The sequence below is a fragment of the Myotis nattereri genome (assembly GCF_964212035.1).
Source record: "Myotis nattereri genome assembly, chromosome: 5".
Lineage (NCBI taxonomy): Eukaryota > Metazoa > Chordata > Mammalia > Chiroptera > Vespertilionidae > Myotis > Myotis nattereri.
In genome coordinates, this window is record NC_138080.1 from 5,591,912 (window position 1) to 5,612,354 (window position 20,443).

Genomic DNA, 20,443 nt, shown 5'->3' on the forward strand with positions numbered 1-20,443 from the left:
AGTAATCAAACCTGTGGCACAGGAATAAAGAGGAACCAGTAGACTAGAATACAGAGCCCAGAAGTAAACCCTTGTGCATATGGTCAAGTGATCTTTGACATGGGGCCAGAACTATTCAACGCAGAAAGAACAGTCTTTTCACAAATGGTTCTGGGAAAACTGGATACGCAAATACAAAGGAATGAAGTGGGTCCCTTATATAAAAATTAACTCAAAATGGATCAGAGACCTTAACATAAGTAAGACTCTTAGAACAAAACATGGGAAAGCTACATGACATTGGATGTGGCAGTGATTTCTTGGATATGACACCAACAGCACAAGTAAAAAAAGGGGGGGGGGAGGGATAGATTGGACTACACCAAAATTTAAAACAGCATCAAAGGACACAATCAACAGAATGCAAAGGCAACGAGAGGATGAGAGAAAATATTTGCAAACCATATAACTGATAAGGGAATAATAGCCAGTATATGTAAAGAACTCCTCCAACTCAACAACAAAAGAGCCAACACCGATTTTTAAAACACACAAAGGACTTGAAGAAACATTTCTCCAAAGATACATGAACGGCCAATAAGCACATGAAAAAATGCTTGACTTTACTAATCATTAGGAAAATATAAGTCAAAACTACAGTGAGATACCACCTTGCACCCATTAAAATGGCTACTCTCTAAGAAACAATAATGTTGGTGATGATATGGAGAAATTGGGGCCCTTGTGCACTGTTGATGGGAATGTAAAATAGAACAGCTGTTGTATGTAGTTTCCTCAAAAAATTAAAAATAAAATTACCCTATGACCTAAGCAGTTTCACTTCTTGATATATACCCAAAAGAACTGAAAGTAGAGTCTCAGAGATATTTGTATACCCATGTTCATAGAATTGTTCACAATAGCTGAAACATAGAAGCAACTGAAGTGTCTGTCCATCAGTGGATGACTGGATAAGCAAATGTGATATGCACATGTAGTTTAATATTATTTAGCCTTATAAAAGAAAGACTTCTGTGAAATGCATAACATGGATGAACCTTGAGGATATTATGCTAAGTGAAAGAAGCCATCACAGAAAAACAAAAGCATGAAGATGGAAAGCACAATGATGGTGGCCAGGGACTGGGAGAAGGAAGGAACGGGAATTGTGTTGAATGGGAACAGTCTTTCAGACTTACAAGAGCTATGGGGATGGATGGTGGTGATGACTGAACTGTGGTACATTTTATGTTACTTATGTTTTAACACAATTAAAAAAGAAACTAATTCAAAAGAAGACAAAAAGGGAAATAAGGAACAGATGGAACAAATAGAAAACAAATGCCAAGATAATAGATTTAAGCATAACCATATCAATAATTATATTAAAGTATATGGTTTAAACACCCCAATTAAAGGAGAGATTAACAGATTGGATTTAAAAAAAAAAAAAAGACCTAACCATATGATGCCTACAGGTAAAAATACAAATAATCCCCAGCTGGTTTGGATTATGGTAAGAGTGTTGGCCCACAGACTGAAGGATCAAGGGCATGCACCTCGGTGGTAGGTTCGATTCCTGACCCAGGTCGGGGCATGTGCGGGGGACAACCAATCAATGTGTCTCTCTCACATCCATGTTTCTCTATCTCTGTCTCTCCCCCTCCCTTCCACTCTTTAAAAATCAATGGAAAAAATAAAAAACAAACAAACAGATCAAAAGGATGAAAATTGCTACACCATCTATATATATAAAGAGCCAGGGGCCGTCACATCCAAAACAACCAAACGGATGACCATACAGGCTGAATAGGGTGACCAGGCCGGCAGGGGGGTTAGTGCAGGATGACTAAATGGCTGAGCAGCAGGCTGCGTGGGGCGACCAGGCTGGCAGGGGGGTTAATGAAGGATGACCAAACAACTGAACAGCAGGCTGTGTGGGGCAACCAGGCCAGCAAGGGGGGTCTGTTGGGTGTGACCAGGCTGGCGGAGCAGGGGGCAGTTAAGGGCGATCAGGTCGGCAGGCAGAGGTGGTTAGGGGCGATCAGGTAGGCAGGCAGGTGAGCAATTAGGAGCCAGCAATCCTGGATTGTGAGAGGGATGTCCAACACTCAGACCCTATCCCCAAGATCGGGCTAAACCGGCAGTCAGACATCCCTCGAGGGGTCCCGAATTAGAGAGGGTGCAGGCTGGGCTGAGAGGACCGCCCACCCCACCCCCTGCATGAATTTTGTGCACCGGGCCTCTAGTCCTATCTAATAAAAGAGTAATGTGCAAATTAACCATCACTTCACAATAAAGATGGCGGCACCCACAGCCAATAAAGAGGGACTATGCAAATTAATGTGACAAAGATGAGTGGGCAGGAGGCTTGGCTTCCTTGGTCGCTCCAGCCGGCTCTGTGCCTGCCACCCAGACAAAGCCATAGTGGCAGGGCCGAGGCAGAGGTGGTTAGGGGCAATCAGGCCAGGAGGAGAGGGCAGTTTGGGGCGAGCAGTCCAGCAGAGGGGGTCATTTGGGGGCAATCAGGCCAGCAAGGGGGGGCAGTTGGGGGTGAGAAGGCTGGTGGGGGAGTAGTTGGGGACGAGCAGGCTGGTAGGCAGACTGGTTAGGTGTGATCAGGCAGGCAGGTAGGTGAGTGGTTAGGAGCCAGCGGTCCTGGATTGCAAGAGGGTTGTCCGACTGCCAGTTTAGGCCCTGTGTGATCGGGCCTAAACCGGCAGGTGGACATCTCCCAAGGGGTCCCAGATTGGAGAGGGTGCAGGCCGGGCTGAGGGACATCCCCCCTCCCCACCCCGTGCACAAATTTCGTGCACCGGGCCACTTTATTTCACAATAAAGTTGAACTGTAGAGATTTCAGAGCCAAGCTGTTGCAAGGGACCAAGTCATTTCTTAATAATAAAGTGGTCAATTTAGTAAGAGGATATTGCACCTAAACATTTGCACAGTTAATAGCAGAGCTTCAAGATAATATGCCAGTAAAGTGAAAACTGATAGAACTGCAGTGAAAAGTAAACTTGCAGTGATAGCCAGAGATTCCCATGCTCCCTCTCAATAACTGGAAGAATAAGTAGAAAGTCCGTGAGTTTATAAAAGATTTGAATAACATAATCAATTAACTTGACCTGACAGACATTTGTAGAACACTCCATTTAACAAAAGCTAATGAAAATGATATTCTGAAAACAGTCAATTCCCATTCGTTGCTTTTATAGAAATGAAATTGATTTTTGTATACTGATCTTGTATCTCTCACCTTGCCAAACCCATATTAGTTCTGGCAGCTTTTTAAGAGACTTATTCAAATTTTCTACATAGACAGTAATATCATCTGTGTATGAATACAGTTTTACTTCTTCATTTCTAATAATGGTTCTTTTCTTTCTTCCTTGTTGTGTTGGTCAGAACCTCTAGTACAGTGTAGAAATAAAAGTCAGAGCACAGATCTCTTGTTCCTCATCTTCGGAAAGAGTGTTTAGTCTTCACCATAAGTATGATGACAGCTGTCAGTTTTCATAGGTGCTCCTCATCAGCATAAGGAAGCTACCTTTTATTCCTGTTTTGCTAAAAGCTTTAAAATCCAGAATTGATGTTTAATTTTGGCAAAATTTCCTCTCTTCATCTACAGAGATCATATGGTTCCCTTTATCTGTTCATATGCCAAATTACATCGATTAACTTTTTTAATTTATTTATTGTCTAAAGTTTTACATATGTCTCCTTTGATTAACTTTTTTTAAAATATATTTTATTGATTTTTTACAGAGAGGAAGGGAGAGGGATAGAGGGTTAGAAACATCAATGAGAGAGAAACATCGATCAGCTGCCTCCTGCACACCCCCCACTGGGGATGTGCCCGCAACCAAGGTACATGACCTTGACTGGAATCGAACCTGGGACCTTTCAGTCTGTAGGCCGACACTCCATCCACTGAGCCAAACTAGTCAGGACCTTCGATTAACTTTTTAATGTTAAATCAGGCTTGCATTCCTGGAATAAACCCCACCCGGTCATGATGAATTATCGTTTTCATATATTGTTAAATATAATTTGCTGAGGGGTTTTTTTTGAATTTTTACATCTATGTTCAAGAGGGATTCTGGTCTGTAGCTTTCTGTCCTGGAATGCTTTTGTCTAGTTTTGGTATCAGGATGATGCTGGCTTCACAGAAGAAAATGGGAGGTATTCCTGCCTTTTCCATTTTCTAGAGTTTGTGTAGAGTTCCCCTCCCCGCTTAAATGTTTGTTAGAAATACCCAGAAACCATCTGCCTGGAGTTCTCTTTTGGGGGAAAGGTTTTAAACTACAAGTGCAATTTCCTTTAGCAATATGGGCTATTTAATTCATCTGTCCATCTTGAGTAGCTTTGGTCATTAGTGTTGTTCCTGAAATTTGTCCGTTGAGTTGTTCATAATACTCCCTTTATGGTCCTTACAGTCAGCAGTGATATTATCTCTCTCTTTTTTTAAATCCTTACCCAAGGCTACTGTTCCCATTGATTTTTAGAGAGAGTAGAAGGAAAAGGAGAGAAAGAGATACACACACATCGATGTGAGAGAGACACATCGATTGGTTGTCTCCCCATTTGTCCCAATGGGGCAGGGATCAAACCTGCAACCCGGGTATGTGCCCTTGACCAGGAATCGAACTCATGACACTTTGGTGCAGGGGCCGAAGCTCTAACCACTGAGTCACATTGGCCAGGTCTCTCTCTCTTTTTTTTTTTTTTTTTTTTTTTTTTTTTTTTAATGTGCCTAGGCATGAAACAGCTCTGGCCACCGACACAGGCATCAAGCTAGGATGAACTAAGGACTGTACATCTGCTTTGCCCCTGACTGATATAAGAGTAACACCACCCATCAGCTCTCTTTTTTTATATTGCTGATTTATGCCTTCTCTCTTTTTCCCCTTTCAGTTTGGCCAGAGGCTTATCAACTTTATTGATTTTTCTCTAAGAACACCAGGTAGCTTCGTTGGTTAAAGCAGCGGTCACCAATTGGTGATCCACGGACCACTGGTGGTCCGTGAAGTCCAAAAGGTTGGCGACCGCTGGGTTAGAGTGTTGTCCTGATACAACAAGGTTGCAGGTTTAATTCTCGATCAGGGAACATATAAGAATCAACCAATGAATAGAACAGCAAATCAATGTTTCTCTCTCTCTCTCCTTCTCTCTCTCTCTCTCTCTTTCTCTCTCTCTCTCTCTCTCTCTCTCTCTCTCTCTCTCTCTCATCAATAAATATCCTCACTCTTTGGGGGAAGTTGTTGTTTTTATAATCTCAAAAATAGTACTCCTGCCCCATAAAAAGGTAAATTGCAGTGTATCTGTATAGTGGGATGCTGCATAGTGGGATGCCGCATAGCATAAGAGAAAAATGAACTGTTGATACATGCAGCAGCATGATTAATCTCAAGATAGTTATACTGAGTAAAAAAACCATACACAAAGCAGTACATTCCATCTATGTAAATAAATGTAAATATCATTCCCTTATGTAAAACTCATGAAAATGCAGGTATAGTAGCAGAAAATAAGTCACCGGCAATGGGGTGGGAGGGTGGGGGGACAAAGGAGTAAGAACCACAGGGGCATTGGTGGAATGGTAGATATACTATCTTTCTTTTTTGCTTTTAATCCTGACTTGAGGATTTTTTCCATTGATTATTAGACAAAGTAAAAGAGAGGGGAAGACAGAGAGAAATATTGATGTGAGAGAAACACATTGATTGGTTGCCTCCGGCACAAGCCCCGAACAGGGCCCGGGAGGAGCCTGCAACCTAGGTACCAGCTCTTGATTGGAATTGAACCCGGGACCCTTCGGTGTGCAGGCCAGCACTCTATCCACTGAGCTAAACCAGCTAGAGCTAGATACACTATCTTAATCATAGTGACAGTTTTTTGGATCATGTAAAAACGTCACATTGTATATAGTATATGCAGTTTATTACAAGTCAGTTATACCTCCATGAGGCTGATATTTATTTACATATATATTTATGCTAGAGGCCTGGCGCATGAAATTTGTGCATAGGGTACAGACCCTAGGCCTGACCTGAGATCAGGGCCATCTTCCCCGGCTACCGGCTCTGCCCCCCTCTGCCACCCACCCCCGGTTCCCTCCTCACCATCAAGCAATTGGAGCTTGCTGGTTGGGGGGAGGGACCAAGAGGTTGGCCATTCCCGCCCGCTCGCCAGCCCTGTCCCCGACGCCAGTCGCCCTCTGTGTGTGGAGTGACCGGAAGGGTGGGGGCTTGGCCTGGCATCACCTGTGTCTGCCACCACCACCCCCAGTTCGCCATTCCCCATCGGGCAATTATGGCCTGCGGGATGGGGACAGCTCCTGTGTTGATCATCTATCCCCTGGTGGTCAGTGCACATCATAGTGACTGGTCGTTCTGCCATTAGGTCAATTTGCATATTACCCTTTTATTATATAATAGAGGCCTGGTGCACAAAAATTTGTGCACTCGGGGGGAAGGGGGGTCCCTCAGCCCGGCCTGTGCCCTCTCACAGTCTGGGACCCCTCGGGAGATAACGACCTGCTGGCTTCGGCCTGCTCCCTGGTGGCAGAGGGCAGGCCCAATCCCTAGGTGCAGCCCCTGGTCGGGCTCAGAGCAGGGCTGATTGGGGAGTTGGGGTGCCACCCCCTGTCATGCACAGAGCAGGGCGGACTGGGAGGTTGCAATGCCACCCTCAGTGACGCTCAGGGTAGGGCTGATGGGGGGTTGGGGCACCACCCCCTGTCATACTCAAGGCAGGGTCGATGGGGAGGTTGAGGTGCCACTCCCTGTCACACACAGAGCAGGGCCAATCAGGGGGTTGGGGCACTGCCCCCTGTCACTCACAGAGTAGGGCCCATCAGGGGAGTTGGGGCTCCGTACCCTGTCACGCACAGAGCAGGGTCGATCAGGGGGTTGGGGAGCTACCCCCCCGTCACACGCAGTGCAGGGCCCGTGGCGAGGGGTTGGAGCGCCGCCCTCTGTCACCCACAGAGCAGGGCCAATCAGGGGTTTGGGGCGCTGCACCCTGTCACACACAGCAGGGCCAATCAGGGGGTTGGGGCGCCGCCCCCTGTCACACACAGAGCTGCAGGGCGATCAGGGGGTTTGGGCGCTGCCCCCTGTCATGCTGATCCCAGTGCTGGGAGGCCTCTCGGCTCTGCTTTTCCCGGGGCTGGGAGGCATATTACTCTTTTACTATATAGGATAGAGGCCTGCTGCACGGGTGGGGGCCGGCTGGTTTGCCCTGAAGGGTGTCTTGGATTAGGGTGGGGGTCCCGCTTGGGTGCCTGGCCAGCCTGGATGAGGGGATGATGGCTGTTTGCAGCTGGTCACACCCCCTTCAGGGTGGGGGTCCCCACTGGGGTGCCTTGCCAGTCTGGGTGAGGGGCTGAGGGCTGTTTTCAGGTTGGCGGGTGACTGAAGCTCCCAACCGCTCCTTTTTTCTTTTTTTTTTTAATTCTGGGCCAGCTTTAGCTCTGAGGCTTGGCTCCAGCTCTGAGGCCTCTGCTGCTGAAAGCAGGTATCTGGTTTGTTTGGGTTCTATAATCGAAACACTGTTTCAACTCCAGCTCTGAGATCCCGGCTGGCTGAAAGCAGGTTTCTGGGGTTTTGTTTAGCTTCTATATTTGTAACAATGTTTCAGACTGCAAGCCTCATGTTCGCTTCAAGCTGCCTGGCTGCTGGCCGCCATCTTGGCTGGCGGTTAATTTGCATATTGCCCTGATTAGCCAATGGGAAGGGTAGCGGAGGTACGGCTAATTACCATGTTTCTCTTTTATTAGATAGAATGCTATAAAACATCTGGAGGCTCTCGCTCTCTCTGTGTATATATATACATTTATATATACATATATTATGGAGGGGACTCATATATTAAAAGAGACTTACTTGAGAGGCATAGCAACCAAATGCAGTGTTTGGACTTCATATCCTGATTCAAACAAGCTAACTATAAAAAGACATTCTGGGGACAACTAGTAAAATTATAGTATAGTCTGAGTATTTGATGAGGTTGATTGATTATTGTTAATTTTGTTAGATAAGACAGTGACACCAAATGAAAGCCCATTGTTAAATATAGTGAAGGCTTTATACGTGAAATTATACAAGCTTGTGATGTGTTTTGAAAACCTCTCATACAGTAAAGAGGGAGAATAGCTGAAAAATATAGATAAAACAATGATCATTGAAGCTGGTTTGTGGGTGCAAAGAATTTCATTAAATTATTTTCTTTGCATATTTTTAATTACCCCTAATTTTTTATGTTTTTATGACTGTTTATCCTCAGGACAGAACCCAAGGTATTCCTCCTGTGATCCCCACAGTGTAGAATCTGGCTGTGTGTCAAGGGACCATTTGTCCCCAGGTGCCCGTTCGCACCGATCGTCCCGGGTAATTATTAGTAGGGCCTCTGACTGCCAAGCATTCTAATCTGAACAGTGAAATGGTGCTCAGCCTGGTTGTGTTGACCTGTAACTCCCTTCCCGTGCCTGCACGTCACACTGTCTGCCTTCACTAGGTTCTTCTTTGTCGGAATCCCCCTGGTGACCCTTATGCTTTTCCTTATCTGACTCCTTCCTGCCCGTTTTCCCAGCCAGAGCTCAGGCGGCATTTCCTCAGCGCCTCCCCTGCACGGCTCCTCGGCCCTCTCCCTCGGGCCTGCCTCAGCATGGCGCTGCCATGCTCCGAGGGTACGCACTGTTGGAGGAGGCTGGCCCCAATTCCGTTTGCTTTGCGAGATCAGAGGTCCACTGTCTTTTCATCTTGGATTCTTGGTATCTGGCAGCGCTAGCTCTCTGTGCCTGGCAAAATGTTGCATCAGTCCAGCCTTAGAGATTCTCTGACTTAACCCTCTCGGATAAATGAAAATGACTCAACCCTGGAAAGGTAAATAGACCTTCCTAAGATGACAGAGCCTGAGTGACAGGCAGAAGTAGGATTCATGGCCAGGCCCCTTCTCCCACACCGGGTAATGTGATGAGCTATTTCAAGGAGCATTGGAGGTTTCCTTTCACCAAGACGGAGCTTAAACATCTAACATCATCCAGGGTGTCCATGGAGCAGAATAAAAAACTATTGGGAGCGCTGACATGTACAACAAGGAGATTTTGATAATGCTGGAATGTTCCCAATGCTTATTAAATACAAAACGCAGCAGTGATTATGCCATCTGGCCCTTTAGCTATATTCCCTTTTTAGTTATTCAACCAGAATACTGAGTCTATAGGAAAACTGCCAGTTTCTCTAACTTTCAGTTCTCTTTTGGAGCCCTCTCATATGCTGTGACATGGAGAGTGATGTAGATAGGGACTTTATACATTTAATTATTTTAAAGTAAAGAACATTATTCAGAGATCTTGCACTTAATGTCTACTTTTCTTTGCAATGTCCATAGCGTCGTCTTGGAGATGCAGCCAAGAAAGCCATCAGCAAATTGACAACCAGAACAGTGAAGAAGGGTGATAAGGTACAGTAATGAAGTAACTTTAACACTATTAAAACAACAACGTAGATTTGCTTTTGATTTAGTGGGAGAGAATATATCAATTGTGTCTCATTTGTTAGTCTATTATTTTTCTCCAAGTATACTCTAATGCTTTATTTTAAACTAGCTTCTCTTTGAAATCTTAACATTTTTTTATGTATTTTTTTTTATTGATTTCAGAGAAGAAGGGAGAGAGAGATAGAAACATCAATAATGAGAATCCTTGATGGGCTGCTTCCTGCACGCCCCACACGGGATCAAGCCCACAACCTGGGCATGTGCCCTGATCAGGAACTGAACTGTGACCTCCTGGTTCATAGGTCGACATTCAACCAACTGCTGAGCCACACCGGCCGGGCTGAAATCTTATTCTCACTATGCCTGCCATTTGGAGACCCTCGTGTAGTTCTCTACCTTTCCTGGACTTTAAATGCGCTTGCTGTTATTAGCTTACCGATGACTTACAGTTACCTTACTTAGGGTATTCAACAAAATTTTCTTCTGCAACACCTAGCATCCTTTTGGGAAGAACTCTGATGGAGCTGTTTATGCACTAAGTAGCCAGGAACATGTGTCTTGCTCTACTTTCTTTTTTTCTTTTCTTTTTTATTGAATTTATTGGGATGGCACTAGTTAACAAAATTATACAGGTTTCAGGTGCACAAGTCTGTAATACATCATCTGTACACTGTATTGGGTGTTCACCACTCCCAAGTCAAGTCTCTGTCCATCACAATTTATCACCTATACCCTCCTCTATCACCCCCAACACTGCCCCACCCCTGGCAATCACCTCTCTGTTGTCCGTGTCCATACGTGTTTCTTTTTTCTCTTTTACTCAACCCCTTCACCCACCCACAAGCTGTCAGCCTGCTCTCTACTATGAAAATGTCTATTGTAGTTCATTTTGTTCGTTAGATTCCACATGAGTGAAATCATATAGTACTTTTCTTTCTCTGACTGACTTATTTCACTTAGCATAATGCTCCATGTCCATCTATTCTGTTGCAAAGGGTAAGAGTTCCTTCTTTTTTACAGCCAGGTTGTGTTCTATTGTGAACGTACCACAGCTTTACTTTCTTACAGTCGTTTGTATTTCTTTGGTGTCAGTTGTCTCTTCCCTTTCATTTCTGATTTTATTTATTTGAGTCCTCTTTTTTTTTTTTTTTTCCTCTTTTTTTCTTGATGAGTCTGGTTAAACGTTTATCAGCCTTGTTTATTTTTTTCAAAGAACTAACTCTTTGTTTCATTGATCTTTTCTATTTTTTTTAAATATATTTTTATTGATTTCAGAGAGGAAGGGAGAGAGAGAGAAAGGTAGAAACGTCAATGATGAGAGAGAATCATTGACTGCCTCTTGCACGCACCCCACTGGGGATCAAACCGGTGACTGCTTGGTTTCTGGGTCAAGGCTCAACTACTGAGCACATTGGCCAGGCTGAATTTTTTTTTTAGAGCCTATTTTGTTTATTTCTGCTCCGATCTTTACTATTTCCTTCCTTCTACTGACTTTGAGCTTTATTTCTTGTTCTTTTTCAAGTTCCTTTAAGTATAAAGTTAGATTGTTTAGTTGAGCTTTTTCTTGTTTCTCTTTTTTTTAATATATGTTTTTATTGATTTGAGAGCGAGAGGAAGGGAGAGGGAAAAAGAGAAACATCTATTGGCTGCCTTCTGCACAACCCCTACTGGGGAATGAGACCACAACCTGGCCGTGTGCTCTGACCAGGAATCGAACTGGAGATCTCTCAGTACACGGGATGATAATCAATTAAGCCACACCAGCCAGGGCAAGATTGTTCTTGTTTCTTGAGATAGATCAGTAATGCTACCAATTTCCCTCTTAGGACTGCTTTCTCTGTGTCCACAGATTTGGGGTTGTTGTGTTCTCATTTTTATTTGTTTCAGGGTTATCTTTGATTTCTTCCTTGATCTCACTGTTAACCCATTCATGTCTTTGTATGTTTTTCAGGGTTTTTGTGTGATTGATTTCTAGTTTCATACCATTATGGTCAGAGAAGATGCTTGTATCCTAGTATGTGGTCTATCCTAGAAAATGTTCCATGTTCCCTTGAAACGAATGTATATTCTGCTGCTTTGGGGTGAAATGCTCTGGAAATATCAATTAAAGCCATCTGATCTAGTGTGTCATCTAAGGCCACTGTTTCCTTGTGGATTTTCTGTCCAGGAGACTTATCCATTGATGTCAGTGGGGTGTTGAAATCTCCTGCTGTGACTGCATTGCTGTTGATCTCTCTCTTTATGACCATCATGATTTGCCTTATATATTTAAGTGCTCCTATGTTTTGGTGCATAAATGTTTACAGGGGTTATATCCTCTTGTTGGATTGCTTCCTTTATCATTATACTAGAGGCCCACTGCGCAAAATCGCGCAAGACCCCGACCCGGCGCACCGTGGGACACAGTGTCAAGTCCCCACCCACCCATGCGCGCCTCGCCGTGCACACAGACCCACCCACCTTGAAGACAGTTGTGGATGGATATAAGAATAGTTTCCTGCCCTAACCGTTCCTTCTCGGGAGCACTTAAATTGGCCTCCATTGGAAGATGAGAATTGAACAGAGCAACACTTCCTTGTTCCCATGAGGAAATCATATGACGTTCAGCAGGTGCCTTTGGTGTTTGGTCGTTACGGCGTGATGGTGCCACGGCCACGGGGGTTTTATAATAGAGATAGTGACCTTCTTTGTATCTTACTATAGCCTTTGTTTTAAAGTCTGTTTTGTCAGATATAAGTATCGATACTCCAGCTTTTTTTGCCCCTGCCATTTGCGTAAAATATCTTTTTCCATCCCTTTACTTTTAGTCTATGTGTATCTGTTGTTCTGAGGTGGGTCTCTTACAGACAGCATATATATGGGTCTTGTTTTCTTATCCATTTAGCTACCCTTTGTTTTTTGTTTGGAGCATTTAAGCCATTTACATTTAAAGTGATTGTTGATAAGTACATATTTATTGCCATTTTATTTTTCTTTTATTCTTCTGGTTTTTCTTCTTTTTAAAGCAGGCCCTTTAACATTTCTTGTAATACTGGTTTGGTGATAACAAACTCCTTTAGCTTTTTCTTTTCTGAGAAGTTTCTTATTCTTTCTCCTTCAATTTTAAATGGTAGCCTTGCTGGGTAAAGCAGTCTTAGTTGTAGGTCCTTGCTTTTCATCACTTGGATGTTTCCTGCCAATCCCTTCTGGCCTGAAATGTTTCTGTAGAGATCAACTAACTCTCTTTCTCCTGCAGTTTTTGGCTGTGCTTTCTCAGACTTCGCCAGCTCTCCTTCGTGTTTTATTTCTTTAACATTACATGGAAACCTAGGGGTCCAGATTTCAGGGGAGTCTCAGTTAACAGCCCTGCTTCTGCTCCATGAGGACAGGACAGCAACTTAAACTTAGACCCTGATCCCGTACAGTCACGGTTATCTAGAATGAAAAAAATTACATCTTCGGAAGTATAGAGTCAAATCACCTTCTGCCCTGCACCCACTCTCATGTTTTAGCAAAGAGCTCTGGAAGGATCATTCAGCTATTGTCATATGTCGGTTTTACCACTGTGTTGCCTGGACTCCCTTTTATTCCTATTGCCTTCACACCACCACATTTGATTTTTCATGACACAGCTCCTGAAAGTGGAGACGTTGTCAGTAAACTTTACTGTACACTCGGGAAAGAAAAGAGTAAAGGCACTTGCAGAAAATGTAAGCAGCATGATAACAGCTGCAGTCACCTGGGCGCTCTCTTGGCCTGGTCTTCAGCTGCCACATTCATTTCATCCTGCCTCGTTGCTCAGGCCAGCACAAAGCACTCCTTCCTCGCTAGAACCAACACCTCTTCTCAGTGTGTGTCTTCTAGACCTGCCACGAGTTCACCCCTGAGTTCCAGCCCACGTGGTGGTGACACAACAGTGTCACCTTTCCTGGCTTAGGTTCTTGGAAATGCTCTGTTTAATGACAAATCAGGGAAACCTGTCCCCAAACCAGAGAAGGAGGGACATCCGTTGTTCTGGATGACCCAGTACCTGGCTGAGTCTGCCTGAGTCTGGAAAAGATCCAGTATCAAGGGGAGCCCATGAGTTTTCTACCCCAAGTCTGCGACCATCCTTGGGGCGGCCTTCTGGAGAGCCAGCGTCTGGGGGCTCGTCGTCTTCTCTGCCTGCACTTAGCCACAGGCGACTCCTGGTGTGCAGTGGCACCTCCTAGACCTGAATAGGATGCAGCGGGACTGGGGAAGGAGATAGGAAAATGGTCAGGGTAACAGCTCATTTGAATCTTAAAAGAAATTAGAATTCAGAGGGCGAAGGGGGCATAGAAGAGGGTCTGGGGGGTAAACAGTGAAGGACAGAGACTTGACGGGGTGATGAACACAATACAGTGCACAGATGTGTTGTAGGGGGGAAATTGGAATTCTGACTTCTAAGATATTACACAAACAGAATTAGTATGAATTGTTACAACATAGTATAAAGACAAAGTAGGCTGGTTTAGATATAATTTGGGTTGATCCAGTTAAGCAAATAGAAACATTAAATTGTTTTTATAACCTTTCACTTTATAATCACTCGTTTCCTCGAGTTGCCACAGGGAGGTTCTTGTCTGAATTGCTTCTCTTCGTTTATACATTGTTCACTGCAGCGTGTGACTTTGGTTCCTATGCTTTGCGTTTCAGGAAACAGACCCAGACTTCGATCACTGTGCCGTCTGCATAGAGAGCTATAAGCAGAATGATGTTGTCCGGGTTCTCCCCTGCAAGTATGTCAGCCTCCTCGGTTTAAAAGAAACACTGGTGGTGGCGTGTATATCTCCCTCAGAGTGGGGAGGGGCTGCTTTCCGAGCCGCCTGAGCCGGGCTTTCCTGCAGCTCCACCTGCACGGAGCTGGAGCTGGACCTGGAGCTGCAGTCAGGGCGAGCCGTGCTGGCCGCCAGAGCTGATTGCACAAGGTTTCTCTGGTTATGAGAAACACAAGGGCACGACCTCTGGCCACTTCTGTAGGCTAGAGAGCATGAAGGTCAAAAATATTTAATTCTGTGAATTCTGTGGGTTTCAAAACGAGCCACCATTCCTCTCCTTGAATCATTGCACGCCCCTAGTCCCTGTGATAATGCCTCAGCAGTGGGCGGGGTGCCAGAGCCTAGGGACCGCGGTTGTCCTTTTCTGAGCCTGGTCATGCAGAGTGGGAGCTGGGTGGGCGCTGCATGCCGTCCCCGGGTCAGGTGCTTTGCTCTGTGCAGGTCACGTTTCCAGTCTCCTGTAAGGGGTCAGTGTTTTCTCCCCGTGGAGGGCAGTGAAGCCAACAGTACCTGCCAATGCCATGCTATTCAGAAATGGCTGAGCTGCCTAGCCAGTGTGGCTTAGTGGTTGAGCGTTGACCTGTGAACCAGGAGGTCAGGGTTTAATTCTTGGTCAGGGCACATGCCCGGGTTGCAGGCTCAATCCCCGGTAAGGGGACATGCAGAAGACAGCTGATGAATGATTCTTTTTCATAATTGATGTTCCTATCTCTCTCTCCCTCTCCCTTCCTTTTGAAATCAATAAAAATATATTTTTTTAAAAAGAAGGAATGGCAGAGCAGCTACGGAGGTCTGCTCAATGCTGGGCCCCTGGCACAGGGCCAGACCTGTCTCAGAAGGAGGCGTGCGCCTGCACTTCGGTGCCTGACAGGAGCACGTCCTCTGTTAGCGTGCCAGTCCCTGCATGGTGCTCCCCATACCTGGGAATGTGAAACTATTGTTTTGTTTTGTTTTGTTTTTAATATATTTTATTGATTTTTTACAGAGGAAGGGTGAGGGATAGAGAGTTAGAAACATCGATGAGAGAGAAACATCGACCAGCTGCCTCCTGCACACCCCCTACTGGGTATGTGCCCACAACCAAGGTACATGCCCTTGACCAGAATCGAACCTGGGACCTTTGAGTCTGTAGGCCGACGCTCTATCCACTGAGCCAAACCGGTTAGGGCAACACTGTCCAACTATTGATTGGAAGAATAGGGAAGTACCTATTGAGAAGCCTAAAATCAAAGATTTTTTTCTCTTCCTTCTCCCTTGATTTATAACACATCCCCACAACCCCACGCCTCTGATAATGCCAGATGGGAATGAATGAAATAATGAATAAGCGTTTTCTCCATGAATTACTGGTATTATTTTACTTATTCACAAAGTGTCCTATTTTGAGCCTAGAAATATCTGTTTTAAAAGATCATGGAACTTAAGAATACCTACTTTACATATGAAGATAAATCTATAAAATTAAATGTGAGTTGCATTTCCAGTATTCTGTTCTATGTAGTCATTTACAGCCTAAAGCATGGGGTGAAAGCAAATACCAATCAGGAAAAGGTCGGTAGGATACGTGATAAAGATGGTCAGCTGCTCCCTGCTTTTTTTTTTTATTTATTTATTTTGGTTAATCCTCCCTCGAAGATATTTTTTCCATTGATTTTTAGAGAGAGTAAAAGGGAAGGGAGGAGAGGGGAGAGAGAGAGGACATCAATGTGAGAGAGAGGCATCAATTGATTGCCTCCTGCACGTGCCCCAACCGGGGCTGGGGGTTGAACCTACAACTGAGCTTGACCGGGAATCAAACCCACAACCCTCCAGGTGTACAGGCCAACGCCCTAACCACTGAACACACCGGCCAGGGCCATGCTCTGTTTTTGAGTATCAGAATTTTGGCAAACTTGACAGCATTTCTTTACACCCATAGCTAGGGCACCGCTCACTTCTGCGCTGCCCTTTCTGCATTGGAGCAGGTTGTTTGTTACACTTACGTCTTCAGTCGTAGCTTTCTCTAAGCTACACCACACACCCTGCTCAGCAAAGCATGTCACCTCACTGAGATGGCAACGATGCACGGCTCTGGGGTTTATACAAATCAGCCGCACTGAGACATGCTGTGGGACCCAGGTGACAGCCTCTGGCCTGGAGCCGGGTTTCTCAGCCTTGGCATGGTGACGGGCTGGGGGCGGCAGGTGTTCTGTGCCCTGCAGGGTATTTAGCAGGATCCCTGGCTCCAGCCCGTAGATGCCAGGAGCACTCCCCCCCCACACCCCACACCCTCAGCCCCGCACATAACTGTAACCATTCTGGGTGTGTCCAGTGGAGACCGGCCTAGAGCATGGCTGCACACGTACTCGTTTTTACTATGGTCTTCTCCAGCCTCCTCCTTTCATAGATCCCCTCACGCACCTTCACCTGAGCTCTGGTACTGCTGCTCACTGCGCCCTCTGCCTGGGCAGGCCCCCTGCCCTTCCTCTCGGGTCTCCGGTCTCTGGCACCGCGTAGAGGTATGACTGCTGCCGCTGCTTTTCGCTCTTGCTGCCAGGCAGCTCTGGTTCCTCTTGCCTCCGGTGCCGCCGAGCCCTTCCCCTGGTCGGCTCGCCGGTCCTCACAGGGCGCTTCTGGCTGTATTTGTTCTCCTTAAACACCTGCCCTTGTTCCCTTATTCCTCACTGTCGGCAGACACCCTCACCATCAACCTCAGAGAAAACACTGGCTAATAGTTGAAACTGCTTCCTGACCCGGCCGCCACAGCACCCGCCCCACGGCACCCGCCCCACGGCACCCGCCCCACACCACCCGCTCCACACCACCCGCCCTACAGCACCCGCCCTACAGCACCCACACCACACCACCCGCCCCACACCACCCGCCCCACGGCACCCGCCCCACACCACCCGCCCCACACCACCCGCCCTACAGCACCCGCCCTACAGCACCCACACCACAGCACTCGCCCCACACCACCCGCACAGCACCCCTGTCCTGTCTTCTGACGGCCTGTGTGCCCCCTGCCCTCCCCGTGGGCTGCTCTGACCGCTCCCTCCATCTGCTCATCAGCTTTCAGGCCCTCCTGCTCGTCCTCACAGCTCTCACACCCACCTCCAGACACCCCTGCAGGCTCTGCACTGGCTGTCCCCAAGAGGGGAGAGGGAAAGCCCAGTGCTTCTGTGTCTGTCTGTCCCCAGGGCTAACAAGCCTGTGTGGAGCCTGAACTGACTCCGCTCTCGAGAGCACGCCTCTGGGTTGCTGGCTTGTGCATGGCCTTTGCTTCCCACCTTCTGCCAGGTTACTGTTCTGTGGACACGGTGTTGGTGTTGCTTTGGGACCTGCTGCTGTGTCAGTTGACGGCAGCTGATCATCCTTTGGATGTTAGCCAACTTGCCTTAGAAGCTGAAAAAGTCACCTTAGACCTTTTATTTAAAGGTCAGCCACATTTTTCATAAGATAAAAATACTCTCCATAAGCAGAGTGCTGCCTGTGGGTGAACATAGGCCTGAGATGCCACCTTAAGGGCTGAAATGGGTCAGGCATCTGGCTGCTGGCCCTGTGCTGCCCCGCCTCAGAGGGCGGCCTTCTTACCACAGTGTCTGCTGCCAGTCCCAGCGGGGCAAGTGCTTGTCTCTGACCTTGAATAATCCTGGATCCTTTTATATTTGCCAGGTTCTTGCACGGCACCGAGAGGCTGCAGAGCTGTGAAAGCAAGTCGCCTTCCCTGTAGACTCCACCCACCCCAGCGTTCTGCTCACTCTAGTTAGCAGCGGGGGGTGGGGAAGGGGGGCGCTATCCCAGGACTGTGGGTGCCGTTCCCTTCATGTGCCATGCGTTTCGCATTCTGGATCCCAAAGCATCCGCCGTACAGGAATAAAGGCCTGCGCTGGAGTCTGATCTGCTTGTCCTTTTCCCATGTCCCTGTCCTGAACTCACCCGCTTCCCAGCCCAGGACGCCACTCCGCCCTGACCCTGTAGGGCCCTTCTCTGCTTTTGTGTGTATTTTTATTGTTTTATTCTTTTATCGAGTCTATTGTAACCTGGGAAGGGGCTCCTTTGCAAGGTCAGACTGGCCCCAGGTGTCCCCCCTGAGGTGTCTGGATGCTTGCGGCCACCCGCAAGCTGGCCAGGGTCACTCTGGTGCCAGGCATGCTCAGGCGCCCTGCCCATTGATTGTGATACCGTGTGAAACATTCATGTTATTTTCCCTGAGTGTGTGTTTGGTAACACCTTTCACTAGCACGTCCTTGATGCTGCTCTAAGTATGCCATGTGTACAGTGTTTCACGTACTGCTTCCAACAGCCCCCCTCCTCCCCACCCCACCCCTCACCCCCCACCCGGCTTCCAGAAGAGACAGCCGGGAGTCGGAAAGGGCAGCTGCCCAGGTCAGACTCGCAGGGCTCTGCCCGGAGGGAGGGAACAGCCCAGCGGAGCTTGTGAAACAGTAGAGCTGAGGAGAGAGAGCGGAGGGGGAAGAGAATGCTGGTGGCGCCAGGAGAGGGACTGGCTGTGTCAGAAGGGCCAGCGGGGGAAGAGGAAGACTGCTGGGTTTATTTTCAGAAGAGAAAAGAGAGGGGTGTGCTGTGGGTCAGGGGAGGCGGGAGCGCAGCTCGCTGACGGGTGGGGGTGGGGGCTGGGAAAGCCATGGGTGGACGGACGTCACAAGGAAAAGGTTGGGGACTTTTTAAAGAGAATATTCCTTCTGGATTTTGACTTATCTAAGGAAGGAGGGCGCTCTCAGTTTGTACCTTGAGAGCCAGGTAGTCTTTGTTGTCCTTCATTAGGCTGCCCCATAGCAGGGCCAACACTTTCTCTTCAATCAACAAACCCAATAGAAGAGAAATCTGTAACTAAGGTTTAGCAGTGGTTCTCAACCTTCTGGCCCTTTAAATACAGTTCCTCATGTTGTGACCCAACCATAAAATTATTGTCGTTGCTGCTTCATAACTGTAATGTTGCTACTGTTATGAGTCGTCATGTAAATATTTGATATGCAGGATGGTCTTAGGCGACCCCTGTGAAAGGGTCGTTCGACCGCCAGAGGGGTCGCGACCCACAGGTTGAGAACCGCTGGTTTAAAGGAAGAGATGAGCAGGAAATACTCAGCTCTTACAGCTTTAAAAATTAAATATGGGAGGATGCCGTTTTGTTCTTCCTGAATAGCCAGAAATAGAAAAGAAAGGCAGGACAAAAACGGGGAAAGCAAAAATGCTAGCGAGAGTGGGAGGCCAGAGCCAAACCATTGCAGACCCCCCAGGCCACTGCTGCTTGTTTAAACTGAGGTCCCCACAAACATCTGCTCAAAGTCAGCTGCCCACCCATCCCTGGACCAGAGTGACCTGTCAGAGATCACCTGTCACCCGGCCAAAGCCCATTGTCCACCCTACATAGGACTGGCCTAGAGCACCTCCCACCTCCCCCACCCCACCCCCACCCCCAGCACTAACCAAGCCCTCAATGTCCATGGTCCTCCCAGAAACCTAGGCCAGGTATGAGGCAGATGCCCCCTTGTAAGGGGAGGATCTGTCATTTATGTCAAACCTAAAGGGGTCTCTACCCCCTAAAAGGATTGAAAGCCTAGCTCTGGTCTTGGTTGGACTGCAGCCAGCAGGGCACAGTTATCAGCTATGGGGTAGTCCCCACTCCGAGCACGAGCACGCCCTCAGGGTGCCTGCGCTCAGGCCTTCGCCTCCCTCTGGGAGCGCACGGACGAAGATGCGAGGAGCAAGAAGCGGGCATGATGCCTTGTGAATACCACACGTACAGGGCGTCCCCAAAAATGCATGCACACTTTGAATCGTTGTTAATTCCAGTGGGTTAAATCTGAAAAGGATGAAGCATGGGAATCAATAACGATCCAAAGTGTGTTTACGTTTTGGGGGGACACCCTGTGTTTAGATCTCAGCTACTGTTTGGTGACTTCCACCTCTTAAGTACAAACCTTCAGATTTAAATGAGAGCCTTCAGGGACCATTGGGTTCTGGTTCAGTGCATCCTCTGCAGGCTTCAGGTTAGACTGATAAATTCATTCTTCAAGATCTAGCTTCTTACCCACAAAATGGACGCAAGGCCACCGCCTGGGAATAGGAGGTGGGTGTGCGTTGTTCAGCTGAACTCTCAGCACAAATAGTTCTTTCAAATCCCAATTGAGGCAAGAGTTCTCACAGCTCTTGTCTAAGTCAAAACTGCGTTTTTAAATAG

At 47.0% G+C, this 20,443-nt stretch overlaps 1 protein-coding gene across 3 annotated transcripts in view; it reads left to right on the top strand.

The window, feature by feature from the left end:
• The window catches only part of RNF130 (ring finger protein 130), a 142,382-nt gene that overhangs the window by 86,584 nt on the left and 35,355 nt on the right, over positions 1-20,443 (top strand). For all 3 annotated transcript variants that reach the window (XM_081091928.1, XM_081091929.1, XM_081091930.1), the window contains exons 4-5: positions 9,374-9,445; positions 14,138-14,220. In XM_081091928.1, the coding sequence (XP_080948054.1) occupies positions 9,374-9,445; positions 14,138-14,220 (155 nt within the window). The remainder of the gene's footprint in view (positions 1-9,373; positions 9,446-14,137; positions 14,221-20,443) is intronic.